The 27,702-nt window shown below is 43.1% G+C and overlaps 1 protein-coding gene and 1 long non-coding RNA gene across 3 annotated transcripts in view; one reads left to right on the top strand and one right to left on the bottom strand.

Moving 5' to 3' along the window:
- Positions 1-4,565: 4,565 nt before the first annotated feature.
- Positions 4,566-25,721, bottom strand: LOC309338582. 2 transcript variants are annotated; one of them, XR_014154976.1, is made up of 5 exons: positions 25,185-25,721; positions 22,032-22,058; positions 16,591-19,271; positions 7,236-7,355; positions 4,566-5,434 (listed from the first exon to the last, which is right to left on the bottom strand). It is a non-coding gene; the product is annotated as an uncharacterized lncRNA (long non-coding RNA). The 2 variants fall into 2 exon arrangements; XR_014154977.1 differs by lacking the exons at positions 22,032-22,058; positions 25,185-25,721 and having other exon boundaries at positions 16,591-20,329.
- A 511-nt stretch (positions 25,722-26,232) lies between these two features.
- COG2 (component of oligomeric golgi complex 2) overlaps positions 26,233-27,702 on the top strand; it is a 31,901-nt gene continuing 30,431 nt past the window's right edge. Inside the window, exon 1 of the mRNA XM_081855836.1 lies at positions 26,233-26,431. Within this exon, the coding sequence (XP_081711962.1) occupies positions 26,360-26,431 (72 nt within the window). The 5' untranslated portion in view covers positions 26,233-26,359. The remainder of the gene's footprint in view (positions 26,432-27,702) is intronic.

The following is a 27,702-nucleotide window of genomic DNA, read 5'->3' as shown; positions in this document are numbered from 1 at the left end:
GTAATAACTCTCTGCCCACAACAAAAACAGAAAAGTCAATAGTGTACCATTAAAGAACTTAAGTGGGTCAGTGTAAGGCCTGTGTGCAAGTTCTTCTCTTTCTTTTCTATTCATGTGTGTGATTTGTGCATGGCACTGCCCTTCTCTGTGCATGGAAGTTTGCACTCTTTAAAAGAAAAAGAACAATTGGGATGTGCAGCAAAATGTTGCAGTGTGCAGTGATCCTGCTTAGTGTTCCAGTCAGTCAAGTATGCTGGTCTCCCCAATACTCCATCCTATTCCCTTTCTTCATTGAACTGTTTTTAGAGTTCCTCTTTACACTTCTTCTTCTTCTTCTTCTTCTTCTTCTTCTTCTTCTTCTTCTTCTTCTTCTTCTTCTTCTTCTTCCCTGCTTTTTTCCTTGCAAGAGTCACTGTTTTGGGCTTCTAACAAGGTGCTCAGCTAGCTGGCCAAGCACTCCTTTGTTAGGGAGGTTCCTGGATTGCCCAGAATGATCTTCCATCGATAGGAATTTAGTATTAGGAGATTGAAAATGTTTGCGTATAAATGAGATATTTTATCAGAGCCTGGGGAAGATGATACCCCTGCGCCTCAGTCAGCAGGGCCAACGGCCAGATAGTTGGGATTGTAGTTCAGCAACATCTGAAGGCTCAAAGGTTAACCACCCCAATTTTAAATGCATCCTTATGTCTCAGTTGCAAGTAATTGTGCTGTTATTGACATCTGTTTTGCTGACATGTGATTTCACTTGGCTTTCAATAACCAGAGAACTCTGGTTATTGGATGCTCAATTAATTTAACTAAATTATAATACCTCCATATGGGTGTTTATTTTGGGCTAGGTGCTGCTCATGCATGCAGGTTTTTCACAGAGTCCACATATCAGAATGCCAGCCCACATTTCCCCCATTTAAGCTGGATAAACGGTTTCCAAGAATAATCTTATTTTTCAATTTTAAAAACTCTTGCCAGTGACTCTGAATGGCCAGTAGATCCCCATCAACCTTCTGAACCACCCCTGTATATTTTTAGGAGTTTTTTTTCTTTGACAGAATGCTACTACATCTGGGCATTCCAGAGCCACAAAAATGCCCACCAAACTCCCATCTAGGAATGAGGTGGCAAATTATTTGGGGGTTGGTGAGTGATGGTTTCAGTCAGACTTACTTATTTCCCCAAATTTGGCTAACTGCAGCATTGGGGGTGGCAGTTCCTCTAGAACTCTTCAGAGTGCTTCTTCACAGTTAAATTGTGTACGAGGATGGCCATGTGTCCTACCTTACAGAGGACAGCCCTCTATTTGAAGGTGTTGTCCTTTTGAAGGGCTATTTGGTCCAAGTCCAGTTTAAAAATAAAGAACCCTGGGATTGCAATTGAAACCTCTGGCCAGCTGTGTCAGGGCTTAATGGAGCCACTCATGCCATGCCTGTTTGCTTGACTGAACTGGGCCCATTGCCAACATGTGAGAGCACGGACCCAGCTTAGGATCCAGAAGATCTTGTGCTGGCATAACTCCATTCCCCATCCCAAAACACACCTCTTCCGGGAGGGTCCACTGGCTATTGTGACAATGGTGACCATTTTTTGATACCCCTTGATGGCAGAGCACACCTACCATTGGAGTCCAGTGGAGCTGGGCAGAAGGGCACCTCTGCCTCATGCAAACCCCCTCCAGCCTGATAGATTGGGGGTTTGGATTGCTCTTTCCAAAAGGCAAGGAGGAGGGGCCTTGAAGTTGCCCTTCATCAGTTAGCACATAGGTTGCAGACTGAGCAGACACCGCAGTCACCTGGCCATAGTCTTCCTCATTAGGATGACTTTGTTTCTTTTTATATTCTGGTAATCATTCCTCGTTATTCATCTACACCTATAAATTTGCCTATGGAAATTTTATGCAAAACTGTGTCCCCTTTTTATAATGAGCCGAGGTTCTGTTTCCATGACCTGCAAATACTTGTGCACACAAACTGATTGCCGCGACTGCTTCTATCACTGACATAGACTTCCGCTTTCCAAAGATGTTTCTTGGAACTGGGTGTAAGAAAAAACACACCATTCAATTCTGATGTTATGATACTCAAGATCCATCCTTTCTGCACTGCAGCTTAAAACATGAGCAACACTATTAAACCACATTCATCGACAGGATTAAGATGCTTTCCCCCCTCTGCCTTGTGCATTTGGAGTGATACAATCCTCAGTGGCCAAGAGTTATTTAAAGGTCCAAATCTGGTAGAAACTGCTCCCAGATACTCTGGCCATGTGAGACAAATAAAGACGCTGACAGGCAGCCATCTGAAAATTAGCACTTTCCTGAAATGTTCCCATTGCTGAGTACTCACTGTTCTTTTGTAATGAAGCTTTCAACATATGCAATTATACTAACAAATGCTGCTGCACATAGTTTCTTGGCCAAAGGATGCAAAAGTCTTTAATATAGATATATAGAAATATAGAAATATATATGTGTGTGTATATATATATATATATATATATATATTTGCTTATATATATATATATATATATATATATATATATATATTTCATTTTCTCTCTCTCTCCTTTCCTCCCACTCTTTCTTTCTGCAAAAGCACAGCTTCTCTTTTGCTCTATATGAACAGCTTCATAGATAAGATTAAGGTAAGCCACATATGCTCAAGGCCTAAAAATTTTTACTTGAAATTCATTCCTGGTGGGACTTTCTTCCAAGTAAGGACTTTGCTTACGGTTGCACCTTCATCTTAAATAAAGCCACAGGTTATGTAGGGTATGCTAGCCTATCCATGTTGCCTAGCAGACAGAGTTTACTCATAACATCCGGCATGTAAAGGTATGGTAAAGGACCCCTGGATTGTTAAGTCCAGTCAAAAGCAACTATGGGGTTGCGGCGCTCATCTCGCTTTCAGGCCGAGGGAGCCGGTGTTTGTCCACAGGCAGCTTTCTGGGTAATGTGGCCAGCATGACTATAATAATTATAATAATAATAATAATTTATTATTTGTACCCCGCCCATCTGGCTGGGTTTCCCCAGCCACTCTGGGCGGCTTCCAACAGAGATGAAAATACACTAAAATGTCACATATTAAAAACTTCCCTGAACAGGGCTGCCTTCAGATGTCTTCTGAATGTCACCGCTTCTGCCACAACGGAACACCATGACAGAAACCAGAGCGCATGGAAATGCCGTTTACATTCTGCCGCAGCAGTACCTAGTTATCTACTTGCACTGGCGTGCTCAAACTGCTAGGTTGGCAGGAGCTGGGACAGAGCAACAGGAGCTCACCCAGTCACAGGGATTTGAACCGCTGACCTTCTGATCTACAGGCCCAAGTGGCTCAATGGTTTAGACCACAGCGTCACCTGAGTCCCTGCCTGGCATGTAGAGATAGATGGGTTTGGCTGGATTTGTGGTGATCATACACCAGTGTGAGAGCCAGTGACACAGTACAACTGAAATGCTAAGCCAAACTATGGCTTAGTGCAAGTGAGCAACTGTGCAGGTTCTCAGCTGCATGCTAGAATAACACAGACGTGAGTAGTAGCATGCTTAGTGGTAGACCTGTCTGTAAGGGTTGTGCATCACTGTGGGTGTTTAATGTACACTTGATGGCTGGCAACTGAGTGCATGAACTCAGCCTACTAGAAAGCCCAAAGTGATGTGAGGTAACATAGAAGATCTCTCTGTAGAACTTAGTTGTCAAATATAAAGTGTATATATGTATAAAGGTAAAGGACCCCTGGACTGTTAAGTCCAGTCAAAGGCGACTATGGGGTATGGTGCTCATCTCGCTTTTGGGCCAAGGGAGCCAGCATTTGTCCACAGACAGTTTTCTGGATCATGTGGCCAGCATGACTAAACTGCTTCTGGCGCAATGGAACACCGTGATGGAAACCAGAGTATGCAGAAACACCATTTACCTTCCTGTGGTACCTATTTATCTACTTGCGCTGGCATGCTTTCGAACTGCTAGGTTGGCAGGAGCTGGGACAGAGCAATGGGAGCTCACCCTGTCACACGGATTCAAACTGCTGACCTTCTGATCGGCAAGCCCAAGAGGCTCAGTGGTTTAGACCATAGCACCACCTGCATCTACACATGTGTAGGAATAAGCAAACAACTGTGAAGCAGTCCTAAATCTCACTGACTTCAACAGAACTTTCTTTCAGATAAGGGTTGGTTGGTGATGACTGCAGCATAAAGTTATGACTTGCATGGGTCAGTGGGGGCATCATCAACCTTTCCCGTATTCTTTACTCCAACATCTTTTTTCTTTCTTTGCAGATAAATAAAAGCTATTTTTAAAAAAGAGAGAAAAAGGAATCCTTTATTAATGCCGGCTCCTTTGTTCTTCCTCTGTAGCTTCCAAGGCTCCCAAGGCTAAGTTAGACCATTGCTCTGACCTAACAAGGCTTTGTGGATCTGAAAGCACATATGAGCATTGTATGCCCAAAGAATGGAGACAGAGCTGGCAGACTTACACAGCAGCAAGGGCATATTTATTTATTTATTTATTTAATCAAATTCAATAATAGAAGCAACAACGGTATAAAAGCAAACAAAATAACAGCAGACTGTTATCAAATCGACGCAGCCTACTGTACTATCAGATTAATAAAGCTTTAGAGCAAAATTTTATTGAATCAAGCATAACATGACCTATATTGGAAGCTGAAGGAATTATGGTGATTATATTGAGATTATGGCAGAAAGCAGCTTGGCTGCATTATTAAAACTAGAATGAGGCAGCTTTAGCTACAAAATGCAATACTAAGTAGCCAAGGACAGAAGCAAATTATACTAAAGAAAAGGGAAGGAGGACTTTTTCCTCCCACTGCATGCTGCCTCTTCTGCCAACAATCCCCATTTAACTGTTGATGAGAGTATGGGAAAACAGTGAGATGCTCTAGTCCAGGCATCCCCAACCTTCAGCCCTCCAGATGTTTTGGACGACAATGCCCATCACCCCTGACCACTGGTCCTGTTAGCTAGGGATCATGGGAGTTGTAGGCCAGAACATCTGGAGGGCCGCAGGTTGGGGATGCCTGCTCCAGCTGGTCTTTTTCAGGAACATAGGAAGACACCTTATACTGAGCCAGACTCTTGGTCCATCAACTGCAGTACTGTCTACACTGATTGGCAGCTGCACTCCAAGGGTTCAGACAGGAACCTTTCCCCACCCCTACCTGAAGATGCCAGGGACTGGACCAAAGACCACCTGGATGCAAAGCAAATGCTCTCTTGTGAGATGCAGCCCTTCCCACATACAAGGAATAAGTACAAGGCTACTTTGGGGAGAGGGATGTTTCTCTCCTGATCTAGTGGAAATTAAATATGTGACAGCAGAAGAAGAATCAATAGAGTTATTAAGATGAATGGGAAAGAAATTTTCTGGGAGATGACGGTCCATGGCCATGTCCTGTCCTCTTTTAATCCCTGTAGGAAGCAAACAGAAGTGGGAAGTGTTTGTGCCGTCATCCTCCTTCCTTCAAGCTCATTTCAAGGGCCTGGGCACAAGGTTGGCCCACCTGAGCAGAAGGACGAGGTGGGCACCTTCTCTGCTCCAAGTGCAAAAGCTGGCCAGGTATTCTAGATCAACCTAGAACATTTTTGCATTTACCACCCATGTGTCAAGTTAGCTTAACTGCTGCTATTTCTAACAAGACAAACAACCATATCAATAATAATCTTAATAAGTCTGATGTGGAAGCTTCCATCCTCTCACTCCCAAGGCTCTCCAGAGCACCAGGGACTCTCCTGCCTTCAGAAAACACCGGGTGAACTCTTCGGAGACCTGCTTATTTAAGCAGCCTTCCTTCCCTGCTACCATAATTTCTCTGTCATTTGGAGTGCAAGCAGCCTCTTCCTTCCTCCAGTTAACTTTCCCCTACTTGCCACTAGAGTGATTGGCAACAGAACTGCTGCTTTTTCCTTCCTCCCACATTGCGTCCCAAGTCACTGTGACAAGGTTTTCCCATGGCCTAGCTCTTTACTCGTCTTTTGTTTCTTACTATTTCTCCTTCCTTGGTCCTTCTCTGCCGGCCACCACGCCTTTATCCTCTGATTGGCTAAGTGTCTCCCCTTCTCTGGTGAGGCCACCCTGCCCAGTTTGTTTTGATCACCTGCTGCCCCAGATGCTTCTGACATAGGATTTTATTGTTTTGTTTATTTAATTGCACTCCTTGCTCATATGATGTGCTGTAGCCCACTCTGGCATCTATATACATGAAGGCATAGGTCATAAATGTAAATAGGAAGGAACAAAGGAAGGAAGGAAGATTATAGATATAGATAGATAGATAGATAGATAGATAGATAGATAGATAGATAGATAGATAGAGATAGATAGATAGATGATAGATGATAGATAGATAGATAGATAGATAGATAGATAGATGATAGATTGATAGATGAGATTGATAGATGATAGATAGATAGATAGATAGATAGATAGATAGATAGATAGATGATATAGATATAGATTAGATATAGATATAGATATAGAGATAGAGATAGAGATAGAGATGATAGATATAGATATAGATATAGATATAGATATAGATATAGATAGATGATAGATATAGATAGATAGATAGATAGATAGATAGATAGATAGATAGTAGATCGATGATATAGAGATGATGATAGATGATAGATAGAGAGAGATAGAGAGAGAGATAGAGAGATAGAGAGATAGAGAGATAGAGAGATAGAGAGATATAGATAGATAGATGATAGATAGATAGATAGATAGATAGATAGATAGATAGATAGATAGATAGATATAGATAGATAGATAGATGATAGATAGATAGATAGATAGATAGATAGATAGATAGATAGATAGATAGATAGATGATAGATAGATGATAGATAGATAGATAGATAGATGATAGATAGATAGATAGATAGATAGATAGATAGATAGATAGATGATAGATAGATGATAGATAGATAGATAGATAGATAGATAGATAGATAGATAGATAGATGATAGATGATAGATAGATAGATAGATAGATAGATAGATAGATAGATAGATAGATGATAGATAGATAGATAGATGATAGATAGATAGATAAATAGATAGACAGATATGATAAGAGTTTGCTATGGGGCTTAAAGGAAGCCAAGAGAGGCAGGTTATTCAGAGCTATTAATCAGACCAGAGACTGTCCAGTTTGTTACTTTTCTTTTATCATCAGTTACCAATAAAGAGTTCAATAAACTGTGCTACCTTCAATAACTGCCTGTGTGTCTTCCTTGGGGAACTTTGCTCAGCACGGTTACATGCTTCTGCTGTCATGCAAGGTGGAATGGAAAAATCTTCTCTCTTGAGCATGATGCAACTCACAAGCTGATGGAGACAATGGAAACTAAATAATAGGCAATTAACTATAAAGGGGGGCAGGGAACCACACCACACCCAATCCAATTCTCAAGGAAGGTATGTAATAAAAAATAATAATAATAATTTTTTATTTATACCCCACCCTTCCCGGTTCAGAAAACCTGGCTCAGGGTGGCTAACAACAAATTTAAAACACTTAACTGTAATACAACATAGAAGCAGTCACTTGCATCTACCTGCAAGCGGTGAAGCCTTGAATAATATGCCTGCTGTGAGGGCTGCTTCACACATGACCCTTGAAAAATTCCCAGTCATAGTCTACAAATAAATAAAACAATGTGCATTCTTCTACTAATGTGATGTTGCTGCAGATGTGCCATGCAGTAGCTGCTATTATGTGTCATCATCATACACTTAAAACCCAGTTCTTGATTTCTGTCTCTCGGACACATTCTAGTGTCACCAAGAATTGGAATGTAGATCAGGGCCAGCCCTAACAATAGGCAAGATGAGGTGGCTGTCTCAGACAGCAGGTGCTAGCAGGGAGTAGAGTGGCACAACAACCCTAAGAGGTAGATTAGGTTGAGAGGAAGTGACTGGTCCCAGGTCTTACTCCAACACCGTAACCACTCCAACACTCTGGCTCTCAATATTGTACTTGCTACCTGGAAGAACAGGTTTATTGGGGTTGTTATTTCTGCTTGCAGCTGGCCGAATGGATCGAGTGGCCTAACTGCTGTTGAAAATGCAAGGAAACAATAGGATTTAAATATAAATGTATTGCGGGCTTATAAGTGCTCTGTCTCCAACCAACCACACCCTTTCTGCTCGGTGGCAGGAAAACATTGTGGCAAATGAAGCATGAGATGAGATATGTCTTCTCACAGTAGGAAAATAATAGCATAAAATCTGCTGCATTGACGGGCTGACTGAATCATTGCCACACCCAGAGGTCAGAGTCAGAGAAAGAGATAAAATATTGTATCCTGATCTGGTGCCAAGCAAGTAAGAATGGTAAGTTGGTTTATATCATAAACATGACATATTACTTTAGCTTTTATGAGCTGAATAAATTCTTTTGAAGACGTCTGTCAGGGCTGCCCGAGGTCCCAGCTCACAAAGGACCAACGCCAGTTCTTGTTATATACAAAAGTCTTTATTGAAGTTCAGTTTCTATTTCAAAACCATGGTGTGCAGCTCTACGTCTTAAACTCTAGACCGCCGAAGCTCCGTCTGAGTCTCCTCCCCCTCGACACCAGTTTAAGACTCTAGCCCTGCTCCACCTCTTCCTTTGCTCCTTCCTCCTCTGGGTCCTCCTGTCCGCTGGGGTCTCCCCCTTTCTGGACTCCTCTGACGCTGAATCCCCTGATTCATCCCCCACCCTCCGGCGGGCTTTAGGACCTGGTTCCCTATCCGGGCTACCTGCTGTGCCGCTCGCCTGTACATTTGAACTTGGCGCACGCGCCCAGCCGGCAATCTTCCTCCTGACTGTTCCCTCGCTCTCCGATGGAGGCGTGGTCAGCCCTAACTCCTCTTCTCCCCCTCCTGGAGGAGACGCTGGCCCTGACGCCTGTGATTCTTCCCCCCACTACGCTCTGGTGGGGAAGCTGGCCCTGATCTCCAACTGCTGCTTTGGGACTCCCCGCTGGCCCCTTGTTCCTGGTGTGTCCCCCCCTGGGACCCCCCTTGCTCTGGCTATCAGCGCCCCCCTTTGGGAATCCTCTGAATCACTGGAGAAACTCATGGAATCTCTCGGCCCACTGTCATACTCTCCCACGCTGCCCTCAGATTCCTCCCCCTCGCTCTCCGTTTCCTCTCTCCCCTGTGTCTCTGCTCCTGAGCCCCTGACAACGTCCTATCCAGCGCCTTGAAGATGCAAAATTGTTCCCTTCCCCTTTATATATTATAACGACAGGCTGGATAGGGACAATGTTGTAAGCTGTTTTCCTCCAGATAGGACTCAAATCAAATTTTCCTTTGAACATTTTCCTTTGTCAATGCAACAAATCAGTTTTGAAAATCCCTTCAATTTAAAAAGTGGTTTGGTAAGTTTTTGATGTTTTAAGAGCAGGTGACGCTTTTCTATGAATTCGTTCCGGCAGCAGATGGCATGATGGGGCAGTGCTACTTCCCAGTCACCTTGCTGCAGCTGCTTACAGGGAAATCGAAGGAGAGGAGTTAGGTCCTGGTGAGGCTGATGCAGTGCAAATGCACCACTTTAGGGTGTTCCTGGCTGTGCTTTTGCACTGACCAGAGGTCAAGTGAGTACAGGCCCCTCCATAAATAATAATAATAACAACAACAACAACAACAACAACAACAACAATTTATTTATTTATTTATTTATACCCCACCCATACCCCTACTCTGGGCAGCTTCCAACAAAATATTAAAATACATTTTAATATTCATCAAACATTAAAAGCTTCCCTAAACAGGGCTGCCTTCAGATGTCTTCTAAAAGTCTGGTAGTTGTTTTTCTCTTTGAAGAAAAGAGAAAAGCCCTGTTTGGGAAATCTGTGTGGTGCTCCACAGAGTGGGCACCACTACCAAGAAGGCCCTCTGCCTGGTTCCCTGTAACCTCACTTCTTGCAGTGAGGGAACCGCCAGAAAGCCCTCGGCGCTGGACTTCAGTGTCCGAGTTGAACGATGGGGGTGGAGACGCTCCTTCAGATATACTGGACCGAGGCCGTTTAGGGCTTTAAAGGTCAGCACCAAGACTTTGAATTGTGCTCAGAAACACCATCTGCTACTGGTTCATTCTGTGGCATGGCTGTGTAATGTTTAAAGACCACTAGTGGTACATGTGTCAGGACAGAACTAGAGTGCTCTGTTCCAGCACCAGCTTCACTGCTGTTTACCGAGATGGGACTTGGGAGGAGAGTTGGTGGAACTGCTGGATTGGCACCATGGATGCACCTTGTCCCTGCCCACCCCTGAACAGGTCAGCAGCAGCTACGGCGGGTATATGCCACACCACACCCACAACAATGTGCGTAAAACCAACTACAGTGGTACCTCTAGATGCGAATGGGATCCATTCTGGAGCCCCGTTCGCATCTAGAAGCAAACGTAACCCGTGTATGCGCATCTGCACGGGTCACGTTTCAGCGCTTCTGCACATGCTCGTGACGTCATTTTGACGCAAGCGGCGAAACTCAGAAGTAACGCACTCCATTACTTCCAGGTTGCCGTGGAGCACAACTCAAATGCGCTCATCTCAAAGCACATTCAACCCGAGGCATGACTGTACACAAAACATTAGCATGAAATTGCCAGTGATTTCAGCTGTATCTGGGTGTCTGTGAGGAAGAACTGCAGGTTCACTTCCAGGGACCAAACTCTCCAGCATGTCATTTTCTCATATTTCTGAGCCCTCCATGAGATGGAAGCCAAAGTTCTGAAGCAGAGGGACTCTTCCACTCTCAAAGGATCCCCATGCAGTATCACACCCTGATTTTCCCGGGTTCTACACACAGGGAGTCTCCATGAGTTCTAGCTGCTCTCTGCTCCAGAAGGTGACCCTCCAACTCATGGAGGGATGAGGATGAAATATGAGAAGATGACACAGTGAAGATGACAGGGGTTGGCACCACACACACGGCTTTCTTTTACGTCATCACATGCAAAAACCGATTTCCCAAACAGGGCTTTTGCATTAGCCACACTCTGATCATTGCAAGCCTTTCAGTGTTAATTGCTATGCTGTGGGATGCACCACAGCTGAAGTGACCCCCCTGTGGTGGCAGACTTTGGACTCTCAAATTTTAGCAGCACCCTGTGCAATGCTAAAATTTGGCATCCCCTGCAGCATGGATGCCAGTGCCACCACACCCATTGCACACCCATAAAACCACCTTTGCTCCCATACTATGACATTTTAGAAGATACTTGCATCACTGGGAAGCTCAAAGCCCCCTGGATGTAAATAGCTTTGGATCTGGGCCTATATTTATTTGCAATCTGGAAGAACAGCTGGGCTTTGTTTTGTTCTTACTATGAAAATAGATTAAGAGAGGACACATGTAAACAATCTGGACCGTTTCTCCCTTGTTGTTTGCCAAATATGTTTGCTCACATCCCATTTTTTTCCCAAACAATGAGAAATTTCAGTTCAGGCAAAGTCAGCATGAGCTGGGTTGGGTTTCCTTTGGAAGAAAAAACACTGGAGAATGATGGCATTTTGGGGAATATTTTAGAACCGCAGCACTGTAGCGTTGGAAGAGACTCCGGGGTCATCTACTCCAACTCCCTGCAATGCATCCAAGACGGATGGCTATGAACCTTGAATGAAGGAGAGTCCACAACCTCCCTAGGGAGTCTGTTCTACTGTCAAAACTGCTCTTACCACCAGACAGTTCCTTTTGATGTTTAGTCGGAAGCTCCTTCTTTGCAACTTGAGTCCAATTCCATAACATTGTGTAATCCAGTATGAAAAACCATGTTACTGTGTACCCATACTGTACATCGCTACTGAGCATGGGCAGGAGTAGTGTATGCTACAAAGTATTTAAAAAACCTAATAAAATTGTTCCCATTAAGTACGCACCAATGATCTGTCCAATAATGACATGACAGATTTGGAATTGGATCCTGGAGGGGCTCTTTTTAAAACTGATTTTGGATAACCTCCTCCCGTGGGCAGATTTGCACAGCTTTGTGAGTTACTTAGTCACAACCTGTCTCCTTAGCTTCTAAATGTGAAAGGCATGAGGTGGGGAGTCTAAAATATGGAAATCTCCATCCAGTGAGGTCAAGAGCAAGGGGGGAAAATATGACGTGAAAGTGTGTGCATGGGCATGCACATGTAGACAGACAGACAAAAGGTGTGTGTGTCTGTAGGCAGGGGCACAAAAACCATGTGGGGTTTTTCATATTCTTGTGCAAGATAGAAACAGTGGAATTTTTTTAACTAGCTTTGGTGATCAAATCATATATTCTATTCCACGCTGAAATGATGAGCTGATGCTGGTTTCAGAAGAGCTATAAATAAAACTGAAGCACTTTAAATACACAACATCACATGGTTGTGACTGAGGCTGGCTATTATGTGTGTGCATGGAGGGAGGGGAACTGCTGGCATCAACTGAACTTGAGAAATATGAAAGAGGAAATGTGTGCTGTGTCAATGAGAACTAAGCTCAAAACTGAAGGGTGACAGAGCTTCCAAATTTCCTCCCAAACAATCCACCATTCCCATTTTTTTTTATTTTATTTTTTTTGTATGAATAAGAGTGTTGGGCCTGGGAGATCTAGTCCCTAATCTCATTTTAGTCCTAGACATTCTGCTGGATCTTCGCTGCTCTTCCCCTGGGTCCCTGCCAACCCCGGGCAGAAAGAGAGAAAACACACACATGTGTGCAAGCTGTTTTTCTGTGGGTCTCTAGATGAAAGTTAAACCCTGTAAAATTAAAATGGCTCTTCTTGAATTTGCATGATTTTACACGGGGCTCCCCCCTCCCAAACCACCATCAAATTAAAGCTGCACTGGTAGACTGCATAACGGAAATCATAAAGTCAGTGCTTGCTAGAACTTAAAAAAATTGGCAGAAGGCACAGATTCTCATGGATCTTCCTGATTTATTTATTTTTTTACATTGGATGACAACAAAACCACAGAATACAAGTGATTCTGGTTTTGAGGGGATCCTTTGTAAAGTTATTAGGACTCTTAAGGACTCGCGCTTCAGGTTCATGTTTTTGTGCTGTGGAAATGCTGAAATGAGAGAGAGAGAGAGAGAGAGAGAGAGAGAGAGAGAGAGAGATTTACAATTAAGGCAAGGAAGACAGATGTGATCTGTGATTTGATGCCAGTTGAGGAGAGATGGGAAGAGGGCTCTATGAAAAACATATGCAGTTTTGACAGGATTGATTGGCTGCTACTCATTTACATGTTCTCTCTCTCTTTCTCTCTTTCTCCTGTTGTATCCAACATTCTGTCCTCCCATCTGAGCCTTGAAAAGCAGATAAAGCTAAAAGAGAAAGACAGTGGTTTTCATCTTCTACCTTATGTGCTTTCTGAGGCTCATATTAGCAGTTCAGGTGCCAAAGGAAGCCTTGAACAGCACCTAAAACCAAAAGGAGAATCGGGAAATGGTGCTGCTTTCTCAGCTTCCTCCTTCAGCTCTGTGTACTTCCATACCATCCAACATCTCTCCGATTAAAATAGTCTCGTCCCATTCCACAATCATAATTTTACTATTTATACCCCACACATCTTACTGGGTTGCCCCAGCCACTCCTGGCAGCTTCCAAAATATATAAAAACATAATAAAACATTGGACATTTTTTAAAAAAACTTCCCTGTACAGGATTGCCTTCAGACGGTTTAATTCCATATCCTCCAACATTTCTCCAGTGAAAATAGGGATGTCCTATTTGAACTATTGCAAAAATGGATAAAAGGGAGGGTGGTTAGTTAAGATAATTAAAGGCAATATGAATTTAAGAAATGCATAAGAAGTGACAAGAATGGTGGATCATCAGAGGTGCTGATGGAAGTCCAAAAAAATAATAATAGATTGTATAAGTTGTGAAGTTTTGTGGTATGTATTATAATTTATATGTTAAAATTAATAAAAAATAATTTGAAAAATAGAAAATAGGGACATCCTAAGGAAAAGTGGGACATTCTGGGGTTAAAACAGAAACTGGGACAGATTCTCTAAATCAGGGATGTCCCTCATAAACAGGGACACTTGGAGGGTCTGTACAGTGGTACCTCGGGTTACATATGCTTCAGGTTACAGACTGAAGAAATAGTACCCAGAAATAGTACCTCAGGTTAAGAACTTTACTTCAGGATGAGAACAGAATCGTGTGGCAGCGGCACAGCGGCAGTGGGAGGCCCCATTAGCTAAAGTGTTACCTCAGGGGTAGCTGAGAGGCTTTGTGGGTGCCTGAAGAAATCCTCCAGGGTGCCATTGTGCCCATGGGTACCACACGGGCAACCCCAAGCTTAGTCTAATATAATCTTCACGTTCTTTTCATATTATTCCTTATCCCTTTGCTGTTATGTTCCTTGACAAATGATCTGAAGGTTGCACAAATTACATTATGCATGATATGTCACTATATGCAAGAATTCTTGTTTTGTGTAGTTTATTCTGGGCTCAAAATTCTGAAGTCTCTTTTTTTAAAAAAAAAAAAAAAGATCAAACTTAGGCTGCAAAAATGTTGTTTTATACTGCTCTTTGTTTTTATGTACTTTTCTTTTATCATCCTCACCCTGAGGCTCAAACTACACGCTAATCACAGTTTGGTGTAACTTTCCTCCAGAGATTTACACAAAATAATCTCACTCAGCTGGGAGTAGAGGTAGAGTGTGGAGAGATAAATAGTAGGTTTTTTTTTTACTATTACTACTAATGCTACTGTGATTATTTATTCTCAAATGCCTTATACCAAGACAAACCTCAAGGTAACTTATAGAAAATAAGCAAACTGAATTCAAAACAGGAACAATGCAACATTAAAAAGCATCTTACCCCACAAATACTTATATCTCAAGACAACAGCTCATCTCAGTCTTAGCCCAGTATACCTGAAGGAGCATCTTCACCCCCATTGTCAGCCCGGACACTGAGGTCCAGCTCTGAGGACCTTCTCGTAATTCTCGCCCCACGAGAAGTGAGGTTACAGAGAACCATGCAGAGGTAGTGGTGCCCGGCCTGTGGAACACCCACCCATCAGATGTCAAGGAAATAAACAACTATCTATCTTTTAGAATAATAATTATTATTTTAGAAGACATCTGAAGGCTGTTTAGGGAAGTTTTTAATGTTTGAAGTTTTATTCTGTTTTTAATGTTCTGTTGAAAGCTGCCCAGAGTGGCTGGGGACACCCAGCAAGATGGGTGGGGTAGAAATATTATTATTATTATTATTATTATTATTATTATTATTATTACAATGTCCAACAGAAAAAGTAATTTAAAAAACCCAATAGCTACCATCAAATACTGTGAAATGCCTGGGAGTATGAAAAGATGTTAACGTTGGTGCAAGACAGACTTGAAGGAAAAGAGAATTCTATAAACCACTGCCCAGAAGCCACTACCAAAAAGGCCCTTTCTTTTGTCACCACCTTCCAATCATCTCTTGAGGGAGCATTCAGCTGCTTCACCCTTTCCCTTTTTTCTTCTTCAAAATCACCTTCTCCTTGATGCAGCTTTTCATGATACGCAAAACCAATTTTACCCTGTTCAGGAATCAGAGTGGTGGTGCAAGTTCCTCCCGCCCTGTCTGAAGCATAGTCCAGACCCATATTTAATACTTCACAAAGTACTAGGCCTTTAATGCTTAGGTTCACTTGTTGCTCAGAGTGTATTTAAACAAACAGAAGGGTTTCCTTTGGAAGCAGCAAGGGGAAGAGGTGAACTGGCTTTTATATTTAATATGAGCACTGTTGTGCTTTTCTGTTCTCTTTATAAAATTTCTTTCATGTTACTTGAGCTCTTGCTTCTGAAGCTGTTCATATCAGAGAAGGAACTGTTTTGCAAAAATCAATGTGCCATCCTCATTTTATTTTTTTAAAAGAAATTCGAAAGGGTGGGAAAGCAATGGTTTTGCTATGGTAAAATTAATCACTTGTCAGGAAACCCAAAGTTGCCATGCGAAGCTGGCTTCCCTTGACTTCCCATAATCATTCCTATAATAATTGGCTTCCCTTTCGGGCTTTGAAGGATAGCTTTTCAATGCAACACTACATCACCGATGATTTATGCTTGTCTTTAATGTAAGGACACTGTAGGGGCAAATAATAGTTAAGCTTCTGTAGAGATAAAAATAGATACCACTTAATTGCGAGAACTTTTCTCAGCCACTTTATGAAAAATTAAGGAGTGAGGAGACAATACTGAATCATTTTAATCAGTCACGCTTAAGGCGCTCATGTGCCAAACTGCCATGGCAACTCACAATAAATAGGTATGTGCATTAGCCCCTGGGTAACTGTAAACTACCCTAGATTTTAAAAAGAAAGAAAAAGAACATTCTGGTAGAAATGTCAGTGATGTGCAGCAGCAGTCTGGGGTTTTGTCAGCCATGGGCACACTGGCAGAGACATGCTGGAGCTAAGCATGCTTTTGCTAAGCAGACAGGACATCTTTTTGACTTCTCCAATGCCAGGCCCCAAGGCATCAGAGTCCTGGCTTTTTCTGTGCATTGTTGCACATGCACACACTTCTTGCACCAGGATGATGCATGACATAAGATGCACCCACTCTCTGGATAGACTTACATAAAATCTGCTGCTGTTGCTGCTGCATGGATGGATGGATGGAAGGGATGGGATGTCTGAATCATCCACACACCTGATGGGGCTCAAGCTCAGGGGGGAAGATAAAATGATGTACCACTGTTATGCCAAGCAAATAAAAATGTTATAAGTGAGTTTCTATCAAAAGCAGGAGAAACCACTTTAGCTTTTATGAGCTGAAAAATTCTACTGAAGTGCTTTGATCCAGTTCCGTGAAGAAGCATGTTGTGTATTTTTTCCTGTGCATCTTAACTAGTCTCTGGGATAGGAGCTAATGCAAGGATTCAACCGGGTTTCTTTGCCCACTTGCCAGTTTCCGTCTTGATGGTCAGCACTGCTGTCTGAAGACATATGTCAGGTTCAGACAACTGTGTCATATGAAATGAATGTCATACCAAATGAAGCCATTTTGGTAGCTCCACTCAGGAGAGTTCAGGAAAGCTGGCTTTTCTGGAGTGTTGCTGTTCCATTGCCTCGTAATGTTGTGGTTTTAATTTTTAAAAGAAATAGAATATTTTAATTAATCAATGTAATAAATATCCTTTGGTCATTTGAACACTGTCAGCTTGCATCTCCCCTGGAGATTCATGCCGCTATCTGCAGGTTCCGGCATGGATATCACACTCTCTATTCTTGGGCATTCAGTTCCCACAATAAATAATCAATCACACAGAGTAGGGAAGGCGCATCTGCTCCCACACTGTCTATGTGTCCAGGAAGTCTCTGTCTGAAAAGGGGAGCCTTTTCCATGCACCCTGTGATTTAGAACCTTGTGCAATTAGAGCACTAGAGGGGAGTCTCTACACATGAAGAGTGCACCTGTTTTAGAGGTTGTGCCCTGACGATGGAGGAAAATATCACCTTTGCACAGAAGGCTAGTTCCTGCACCCTCACACACCCCTCTCTATCCTCCATCTAGGCAAGCAAAGGTCACAATCAGAGTTCAAAGATACATCCCAACCTGGCAGGAACACTCAAGGAGGGGGCGAAGCAAGGTTGGTGTAGGCTGTGGCCTCTGGAGAGTGTCAGGCACCAGACAGAGATGCCTGGAGGACCGCATTGGGCCCTCAGTCCTGAGGGTTCCCATCCATGGGCCAAAGGAACAAGAGTCGCCAGCTGCTATTCAGCTGACAACACTGCCCTTAAAAAAAAAAAGATCTCCCCTCTTCTTTGTAAGCCTGATGAGCATGAGACTCTTAATCTCAGGGTTGTGGGTTCAAGCCCCACATTGGGTCAAAGATTCCTTCATTGCAGGGGGTTGGACTATATGGCCCTCACGGTCCCTTCCAACTCTACGATTCTATGAAATTCTATGAAAGATAGTAAATAAATGAATGCTGCTTGGTAGTTTTCGAAGCTGTAGTTACAGAGAGGCAAAAGGCACCAAAGCCTGACATCACTTCCTTAACGGGTAAAAATTCATCCAAGTTCCCAAAAGAAATTACAAGGATTAAAAAAAAAAAAATCTAATTCAAAATCAGTTTCTTAAGTAATTTCCCAATATACACTGTCATACATATTCCTGCATTTGTTTTAGTGTCATATCATTTAAGCTACCAGAGAGGCCAGTAAAACTAGGTCAAAGCTCTCAAAAGTCAGGCTGTATATACATTTCCTTTTATGTCAGAATAAAAGATTCTGGAATAAATGTCTGGAATAAGGGGGGGGGGAGGAAGAGAGAGAGGAAGAGAGATTATTATTAAAGTAATGATGGAATGGCCCTCTCCTTGGCCTTAGCGCAAGAAAAGCTAATCACATCTCTTAGGAGCTAAGGTATCTAGCATTCCTCAAAAGAGCAAATAAGAGAAGCTGGGGGAAACCAATTACAGCTAGCAAATTATTTTACAACTTCCATTCCACAATGGTTTTGAAGTGTCAAACCAGGACTTATTTTAAACGGGAGATTGACAGATTTTGCTGTTAGAATTGGTGGGGTGATTTAGGCTGCCTGACCCAAATCTACATTTCTTATTGCAGGGTCCAAATAAAATGTTAACCCAAAGGCTTCATGTTTTCTTCAGAATGAGGAACAGTGGAGACTGGTGTCATTATGATATATGGTTTATTTACACATACATACAACCTGAGCCTGCAGTGGAGGGGTTCACAACATTAATACCCCAAGAGGCTCTTGCTTTTCCCATAGCCACAGCCTTGGATTCCAACAGAAATTAAGCATAGCTCTGGATTTCTGCCCAGCCTGCAGCCTGCCTTCCAGCTTCTAACTAACCATTTTATCTTTCTACCAGAGAGTTCTGGGAAGGTCCACCCATTTGTTACCTAGCACGGAACCATTTCCTTTGTTACCTTAATGGCCCATACTTAGAGGTTGCTTGGGAAATAGGAAAGCTCTTCTGTTCATAAAGTTGTAATTTCAAATTGTTTCAGTTTTTGCTTACTAGGAATCTGTAGCCTCCATAATCTTGTTCCTACACTTGACTAACTTTGGGGGGGAATCCTGTGTGTTGGTACTCACCAATATCCTATGTATGCTCGTGTTTTCCTGTGCAAGGATAAATATTAACGATAGGATGAACTCCCACGTCGTGGTGAGCGGTGACAATCTCTCAGGCCCCTCCAGGGCTTGGGCTTCCCTGCTCTTCTGATCAGGTATGGCTCCTGCAAGGATGACTACTCATATCCCAGTATGCTGAAAAATGTCCCTGACACAAAGTCATTCCATTTTACATCATGAACACGTAGGTTTTTTTAAAGAGGCTTTTGATAGAAAACCAAGCAGTCTTATGGTCCTCAAAGATGAGGGCTTAATATTGTTAATGCGCTGTACAAATATTGCAAATGAGTCATTGGCCGTAGGGACTCCCGCCCCCTTTTGTAAACTTATCGGGTTTCCCCCAGAAAGGGTAAATCTGAATAAAATGGGTGGGGCGGGGGGAGAGAACTGACTGGCATTTTGATGCCAACAACACTGTGTGGATGCTGCAAAACATCTGACAATAAGCGTCTATCTGGAATCACCTTCATAGCAGCAGCTGGATAACTGTCATTCATGTTGATTGACATTGCCAACATTCGGAATGGAATTGTGAGGCGTGAATTAATTTTCAGATTTCCATATTGACTGTTACACATTTACTGGAGTGCATATTCATGTTTCTTTAATTATAACAGTAAAAAAGGGACTTGGGAGCTCTTCCAGGAAACAGGACCTTGATCCCTACTGGTTATAGCAACCCACTGTGAAAGCTCTCTGCCGATGTTGTTCACAGCCCTTCTGCTACTATGACGGATGGTGGTAAAGCAGCTTGTCTGGCTTAATATATCAGTTTCTCCAGCTCACAAGACTGAGCTGTATAGGAAATCAAACATAACACACACATTTTTAAAACCCAAGATTGGGCACCAACGCCAGTATGGCTCAGAATGTTAAGCAAGTTTTTGTGGTTGTGCAAGCAGCGCTCAGCAGGCCAGGTACCTAAAACCACAAGCTTTGTAGACTTTGTGTGAAGTTGTTCTTTAACATTCTCCTTTATCTCAATGATGTTCTTGCTAACTGCCATATGAAATATACAACTATGCAGTAAGGTGGGGAGTAATGTAAGTAGGCAGCAGCCAAATCCTTTAAAAAACAAACAAAAGCAGCACACATAAGAGGAGAAAAATCTTCTTACTGCCCTCTTCAGCAAGCCAAAGGACAATCACCAGGCTCAATTTAGGCACTAGTGTTTACTAGACATCTGGCTTTGTGCACAGATGCAAGTTTATACAGTGGTACCTCGCAAGACGAATGCCTCAAAAGACGAAAAACTCGCAAAATGAAAGAGTTTTTCGTTTTTTGAGCTGCTTCACAAGACGGATTTCCCTATGGGCTTGCTTCGCAAGACAAAAACGTCTTGCAAGTTTGTTTCCTTTGTCTTGCAAGTTTGTTTCCTTTTTCTTAAAACCGTGCATTCACTTCGAGGAGCAACTCATAGCACGCGGTGTGGTAGCCTTTTTTGAGGTTTTTGAAGACTTTGGTGATTTTTGAAGCTTTTCCAAAGTCCGTGCTTTGCAAGATGAAAAAATCGCAAGACGAAAAAACTTGCGGAACGAATTAATTTCATCTTGCGAGGCACCACTGTATTCATTTATCTAATCAGCCCAGCTGAATTTCGTCAGAAACCTGAGCTCATTTTGCCTTACGGATCTGACCTACTTTTGCACGAGCCGATTGTGACAGTGTAGTTGCAATAAATGTAGCTGCAGGTATCATATTGCTGCCTCTGTTCCTTTCTTACCAACAAAGATACCAGCAAAACTGATTTGTTATAAAGGCATTAGGTAGTGCTCAATGCTAGTCGTACTCAGAGTAGACTCACTAAAGTTAGGATTCATTCATTCATTCATTTCAATGGATCTACTCTGACTAAGTTGACTACAACCCACTCTTTTTCTCCTATTACTTTATCAGTGAGAAGAGTCTATTCTTGACAAAAACTCCATGGGCTATCCCAGTTTAAAGATAACACTAGACAAAATGCCCTGATCCAATTGGTTGAAAGTGATGTTTTCCATCCCATTGTTTCCAAAATAATTCAATTAAATCCAGTTGTCACCTGGATTCAAATATATTTGTTCCTGATGTTTCCACTTTGGGGGCAGGTGTTACAGATAACCCTAAATCTCTTCCACCTTTCTATGAATTTAAATTTGATACTATGGGGTTTGCAGGGTATGTGTGTATGTGCGTGCTGGCTGTGTGCTTATTTAGAGAGGTCAGACCTCAGTAATCCATGCCCAAGTCAGATCCAGGTCAAACTAGTAAAATGCTGTTTTGTAGGGCTACCTTTGAAGACAGTTTGGAAACTGGTACATAATGTTTCTGGTCATCTGTTATTGGAGCATCCTGCACCAATTTAATCATTAAAGTTCTAAATGATTTGGGACTGAGTTATTTGAAGCACCACCTGCATATATATGAGCCTGGTTGTCTGGACACTGAGATGTGCTTTGGAAGCCTCGCTCATGAGATCTCCAGTCAATTTGCTTTGGCTGATGATCACTAGAGACATGTCCATCATCCTAACACCAAAAGTGGCATACACATACTTTCATAAATAAATAAGTGGGCCAGACATACCGGTACTTAATGACAAGTAAGAATGCTGGTCTCAATTTCCATTGAAAAGCAATGTCACTGAAATTAATGTGAATTACTGCCATGTAATGGTAGCTAGCTATCCAGTAAGTTCTTACGGTACAGAAAGCAATAAATTTAATGACAAGGCTTTTCAGTATGTTCTGAATTTGAACCTGAAAACTACATAGGAGTGAGCAGCATACCTACCTATAAGTAAGAAAGGAATAAAAGTGAGATAAAAGATTTGCAACTGTTGAAAATCAAGTCAAAATCTGGGATTTCAATTAAAACTATTTTTGACCAAGATGTCCTACATTTCGGAAACAGCATTTCAACTATTTACCTGTTTTGTAGGTAACTGGCAGTACAACTGAAAATAATGGATAGAAGGGAAATCAGTCTCAAAATATTTTGAACCATAACAATTATGAAAAATATGTCAGGGGAAACTTTGTGAGGCCAGAGGCAAAATATAGTTATTTGCAGTCTTATTTAACTAATGTCGTTGGACTCAGAGCTTTTCCAAGATAGGGAATTAGTCTCAGGGAGCCTTCAAGAGAAGGGCAACTTTATCACATGGAGGTTGTTCTAAGACCAATTCTGGTCTTTAAAAACTAGTATTCTTCAGATTGTTTATCAATCTCTCCTCATTTTCACACTAATTTGGTAATGGTTCCGCAACCAGAAAATCATTTCTAATGACTTTCAGATCTTCCACCTGTGGCCTTCCCAAGGGCTTGCAGAAGGACAGGTATCTATTAATCCAGTGTCAACCAAGGACTGCAGATTAAGTACTTGGAAGGTCCCCTAAGAGGTAATTAAAAACACAATTTTCCCACAGTTTGAAGGGATTGTGTGAAAGAGATCTCTCCACAGAGTGCAGCTGAGCCAGCAGAAGACAGAATAAACAACTGTAATTCTCGGGGCATACAGGACTTGCCTGTAACGGAAAATCAGAAATAAAATGTGATTGGAAAAAATTATCAGTCCAGAGTATAAAATTAGTGGAAGAAGTATCTAATTCATTGTGTGGGACTAGATGCAAACACACCAAGTAACAAGGGGGCATAAAAGAATGGACATAGATTAGGTAGATACAGATTGGATATCCCATCTGCCAACCTTCCTGCGACACAACAAATGTGGCTGAAAGTACATTAATTGTGACAACACAGAACTAGGAGACAGAGTACCTGGGGCAACTCCTCATGGTTGGTAACCTTCAACTTTTGGGGAAAATTTAATCCAACCATAAACTACTAGCATGTTACTTTATCTCCATCCTCCAATTTTATTTGCTTGGCTCAGTTCTGATGGCCCTTCAAACCATAGAAATGTGCCAGAGACTCACATCATCTTCTCCACTCTTGCACACTGATTGTCTCCTCCATTTTCTGGTTGATTTAACCATAGTTTGCTGTGATGTTTGAATCAGGCAGTTGGTTAGCTCTAATCTCCAAGCCACGGTCTTAAATCCTGATTTGGAGGTCAGTTTGTCCAATTTGGATGTATGTCAGGGACTGGCAGGATGCTGACAAGTGTGCATTGGGGGAAGGGGGCTGGAGTCTGACTCAGGAGAGGGGCACAGTGATTTGTGGGAACTGTACCAGCCAGGAGGCAAGAACCAGAGACAGGGAAGCTACAGAGTTGGAGGGTGGAGCACAGGATGGGCTGGAAGAAGAGGCAGGTCAGGCAAGTGACGGAGCTGGGTGCTTCCCCACCCTCTCCTGCACCACTGTTTCCCAGAACCAGGAGGGGATTGAAGAGGGATGAGCAGAGAAAGCTTCCATGCAGATGTAGTCTCCAGCTGTGAGTGCAGCCTGTTGTGGGGAGGTACATAAACTGGTGGAGGAGTGGCTCCCTGTTACTACTCCTTAAGAGTGTGGACCTGGGAACAGCTGCCTAGATGCTAGACTGGTGTGCATGGGTATTCGGAGCCATAGAAACTACTGTGTTATCTTTGACAATAAAGAGTTATCTGCCGTGTGCACTCCTTTGGCTGGGGAGCATCCTTGACTATGTACCACAAACTATGTTTAGAGGGAAACAAAAAATGCCAATAAACTGCACACTGACCAGAGGGAAAGAATGCGCTTCAAATGTGCTTTAAAGGTATTGTGTGTACCTTTACTCGGTACATCACTCACAGTGTGATTCTATGCATCTTTATTTATTTATTTTCAATAGATTTTTATTAAGATTTTAAAAGTTACAAAAAGAAAAAATGAAGAACATATTTAAACAGAGAAAAAAAATAAAAATACAGAACAATACAAAAACAAAGGGAAAAAAAACAGGAAAAAGATGTAGATAATTAAAGAAGAAAAAAAACAAATCAATCCTTTACGTAACTTTCTTTCCTTTGCTTATTTCCTTGACCTCCTCACACCTCCCTTTTTTGTATTCTAATTCAATTAGATATTTCAGCAAATCCTTTCCATCTTTATTTCTATCCTAATGATTTATCTTAATATACTATAATTTTACATTCTGTTCTTTCACCAATTAACAATCCATTTTTACTTAATCCTTTATATCATTTCTGCTAAAACCACATTACTTCATTCCAACATCCTTCTAACATTCCTTAATTTTACAGTGTTTCTGTAGATAAACTTTAAATTTCTTCCAATCTTCTTCCACCAACTCTTCTCCTTGGTCTCGGATTCTGCCAGTCATTTCCGCCAGTTCCATATAGTCCATCACCTTCATCTGCCATTCTTCCCGGGTGGGTAAATCTTGTGTCTTCCAGTATTTTGCAATAAGTATTCTTGCTGCTGTTGTGGCATACATAAAGAAAGTTCTATCCTTCTTTGACACCAATTGGCCGACCATGCCCAGGAGAAAGGCATCTGGTTTCTTCTGAAAGGTATACTTAAATACCTTTTTCATTTCATTATAAATCATCTCCCAGAAAGTCTTAATCCTTGGGCATGTCCACCAAAGGTGAAAGAATGTACCTTCAATCTCTTTACACTTCCAACATTTATTTTTGGGCAAATGATAAATTTTTGCAAGCTCGACTGGCGTCATGTACCACGATTCTATGCATCTTTACACAATAGCAAGCCATACTGTTTTCAGTAATGTTTCCTGCTTCCTCGGGACTTCAGTCAGAGTTCCAAGTGATACTGTTATGAATTTGGGGGACGAGCTTGTAGGCTGTATGACAAAACCCTTCTAACCCCAGCAAGTGTTGAAATATAAGCCAGGCGAGCTTCCTGCTTTGGGGCGATTGCCTGGTGATGGGCCATTAAGGGAAACAAAGGAAAGGGGCTCTGTGCAAGGTGGCAAATGGGTGGGATAGTTCAAAAGACAGAGGCAGAGTTGAGGGTAGAGTTTACGGTGATGTGAGCTAGAAGCAAAGCAGCAAGCTGAAGAGAGGGTCAGAGCAACACACTTCCCCACGGTCATGAAAATATATCTGAAATAAATTGCAATTTTCTGCCTTTTAATTAGCATGCCGCAATCTGCTACCTGAACTGCGTAACCTTACCTGGCCTACTTTGATCCTACATGTTCTTTCAGGCAGCATCTCTTCACAGGCCCAGCAGAAATCCATCTACAAAGATGCTGGCTATAAATCCCCACCCACCCACCGACTTCTAGCAGCAATGATAATGATGACAGTACTTTTAATTGCTTGTCCCTCCATTTATAGCCGTATGGAATTTAGGGCTGTACTGTACTAGATTTACATTGTGAAGCAGTAATCTTGTCATGTTCCTTATTAAAACAACCCAACACTACCACACACACATATCCAAAATCTGCAAACTTTTACAAACATGGTACCCTGCACGAGTGTAGCCAAAAATTATTGAAAAGCATTACTCAATTAATTGAGTTTTGCTCCCCACCCCCCAACAAAAGCCTGCCCCTTTTGAAGTGGTGATTTTTACTCACGATCTCCCAACAACTTTTGGGGAGGGCCCCTAACAAAAATCCTGGCTACGCTCCTGGTACTCTATATTCTTTTTCTCCTATTCCCTGGCGGCGGAGGGCTGTTTCCCTAGTTTAGGACGTTCCGGGCACCCATGTCAAAACAAAACAAATTCCTTCCAGTAGCACCTTAAAGACCAACACTGGAAGGAATTTGTTACTGGAAGGAATTTGTTTTGTTTTGACTATGGCAGACCAACACGGCTACCTATCTGTAACGGGCACCCATGGCCATGCTTAATTTTTAATCCTTGCCGTATTTTTGTATACTAAAGCAAGTGGCTTCGCGTAAGGAAACTGTGAGGCAGGAAAGTCTCCCTGCGCAGCCCCTGCCCCGCCTGCTTTCCCACCCTAGTCTGCAGCCATGCGGCCCCGATGTTCTTCCAAGACTCCCCTTCCACATAGGCTGGCGTCGATCTTGGGCCTGGAAAATAAATTCTGGGGCCGAGGTCAGACCCTTTGCCTCCCAGGGCGAGAATGAGAAGACGGGACCCCCCGCCCCGGAGGCCTCGTGCGCGCCTGCAGTGAGGCCGTAGGCCGCTAGAGGCCGCCCTCCCGAGCGCAGGAGGCGGCCGGCGGTGCCCGGTCTCGGCGCCGCGGTGCTGGCGGAAGTGTGGCGCGCGCGCGTACATTTTGTGTCGACTGCGAAGCCGAAGCCGAGCGGCGATCCGGGAAAGAGACGTGGCGGCCCCGGGTCGCCGGGAGGGAGGGAGCGGAGCCCAGTCAGCCATGGAGACGTGGAATATGAACCTACCCCGGGGACCCGAAAACCTGTGCTTCGACAAGGACGAGTTTATGAAGGTGAGGAGGCGGAGGCCCCTGGGCAGGAGGGCGCCTGGCTGGGCCGAAGCCGGGGCTGAAGGGAGAGGAGGGGCAACTTGGGAGGTGGGGGGAGATGGTAGGGGGAGATGCGTGTCTGTGGGAGACCCTGGCTGGGCTGGAGTGACTCGCAGGCCTCGCCACCCCACAGAGGCTCTAGTCCTGCCCCCCCCCCGGAAAGCCCTTCAAAGTAGCTCATTTTTCTCCTAATAGGGCTGTCAGAGATTTATAGGTTGTTTTTCTCCATGGGGGGGAGATAGGGGTATATGCACCTCTTTTTAATAATGAATATGTACACTTCCTATTGCTAGCCCCATTTGCACATTATTAAATTCCCACAAGGAAGTCCATGCTGCCTGTGCATGGCACGCATCTTGTGTAGGTTTTTTATGTTTTGTGTATGTTGCACGCACACATTTTTCATTCCGAACCCGTTTAAAATCTAGATGCCCCAGCCAGGACGTTTCCTATGGAGAACTCACACCCGTGTTGGATTTGGGTCCTCTGATCCTGTGAGGCATCCCTGTGTTGCGGCCTGCCAGACAGCTCTTTGTATTTCACCTGTCATACTGTCCATCATACACGGAGGCTGGCTCCTTCAGAATGTGCTGCTCCATTGGTTAGAGCATGGTGCTGATAAGATTATGGGTTCAATAGTTGCCTATTCCTGCATTGCAGGAATTTGGGTTGGATGATCCAAGGCCCCTTCCCACTCTACAATTCAGCGATTCTAATTCTGGACACATAGCTGTTTCCTTGAAAAACTGCTGTTTAAAATATCTTAAAAAATAAAATAAAGGGGATTCTTGGATGTAAGCAATTATACAACTTTAAAACATTCTTTGTTGTTGCACTCATGTCCTACTTTTAGGTTTCCCATAGGGATTTTGTCGGGCACAGTGTGAACAGGATGTTGGACTAGATGGGCTTTTGGCCTACTGTATTTTTCGCCCCATAGGACGCACTTTTTCCCCTCCAAAAATGAAGGGGAAATGTGTGTGCATCCTATGGGGCGAATGCAGGCTTTCGCTGAAGCCTGGAGAGCGAGAGGCGTCGGTGCACACCGACCCCTCTCGCTCTCCAGGCTTTGTGCAGATCTCCGCAAGCCGTGGGAGCCCGTACCGGGCTCCCACAGCTTGCGGAGAGTTGCCTGCGTGCCGAAGGCTAGGTGCACTGAGCTCAGTGCGCCCAGACTTCGCGCACCTCTCCGCAAGGCGCGGGAGCCCTGCGCTGGGCTCCCGCGCCTTGCGGAG

The sequence above is a fragment of the Podarcis erhardii genome (genome assembly GCF_964252035.2).
Source record: "Podarcis erhardii genome assembly, chromosome: 3".
NCBI classification, from domain to species: Eukaryota; Metazoa; Chordata; class Lepidosauria; order Squamata; family Lacertidae; genus Podarcis; species Podarcis erhardii.
The sequence above is the reverse complement of the archived record's forward strand: the minus strand, read 5'-3'. Positions and strand labels throughout refer to the sequence as shown.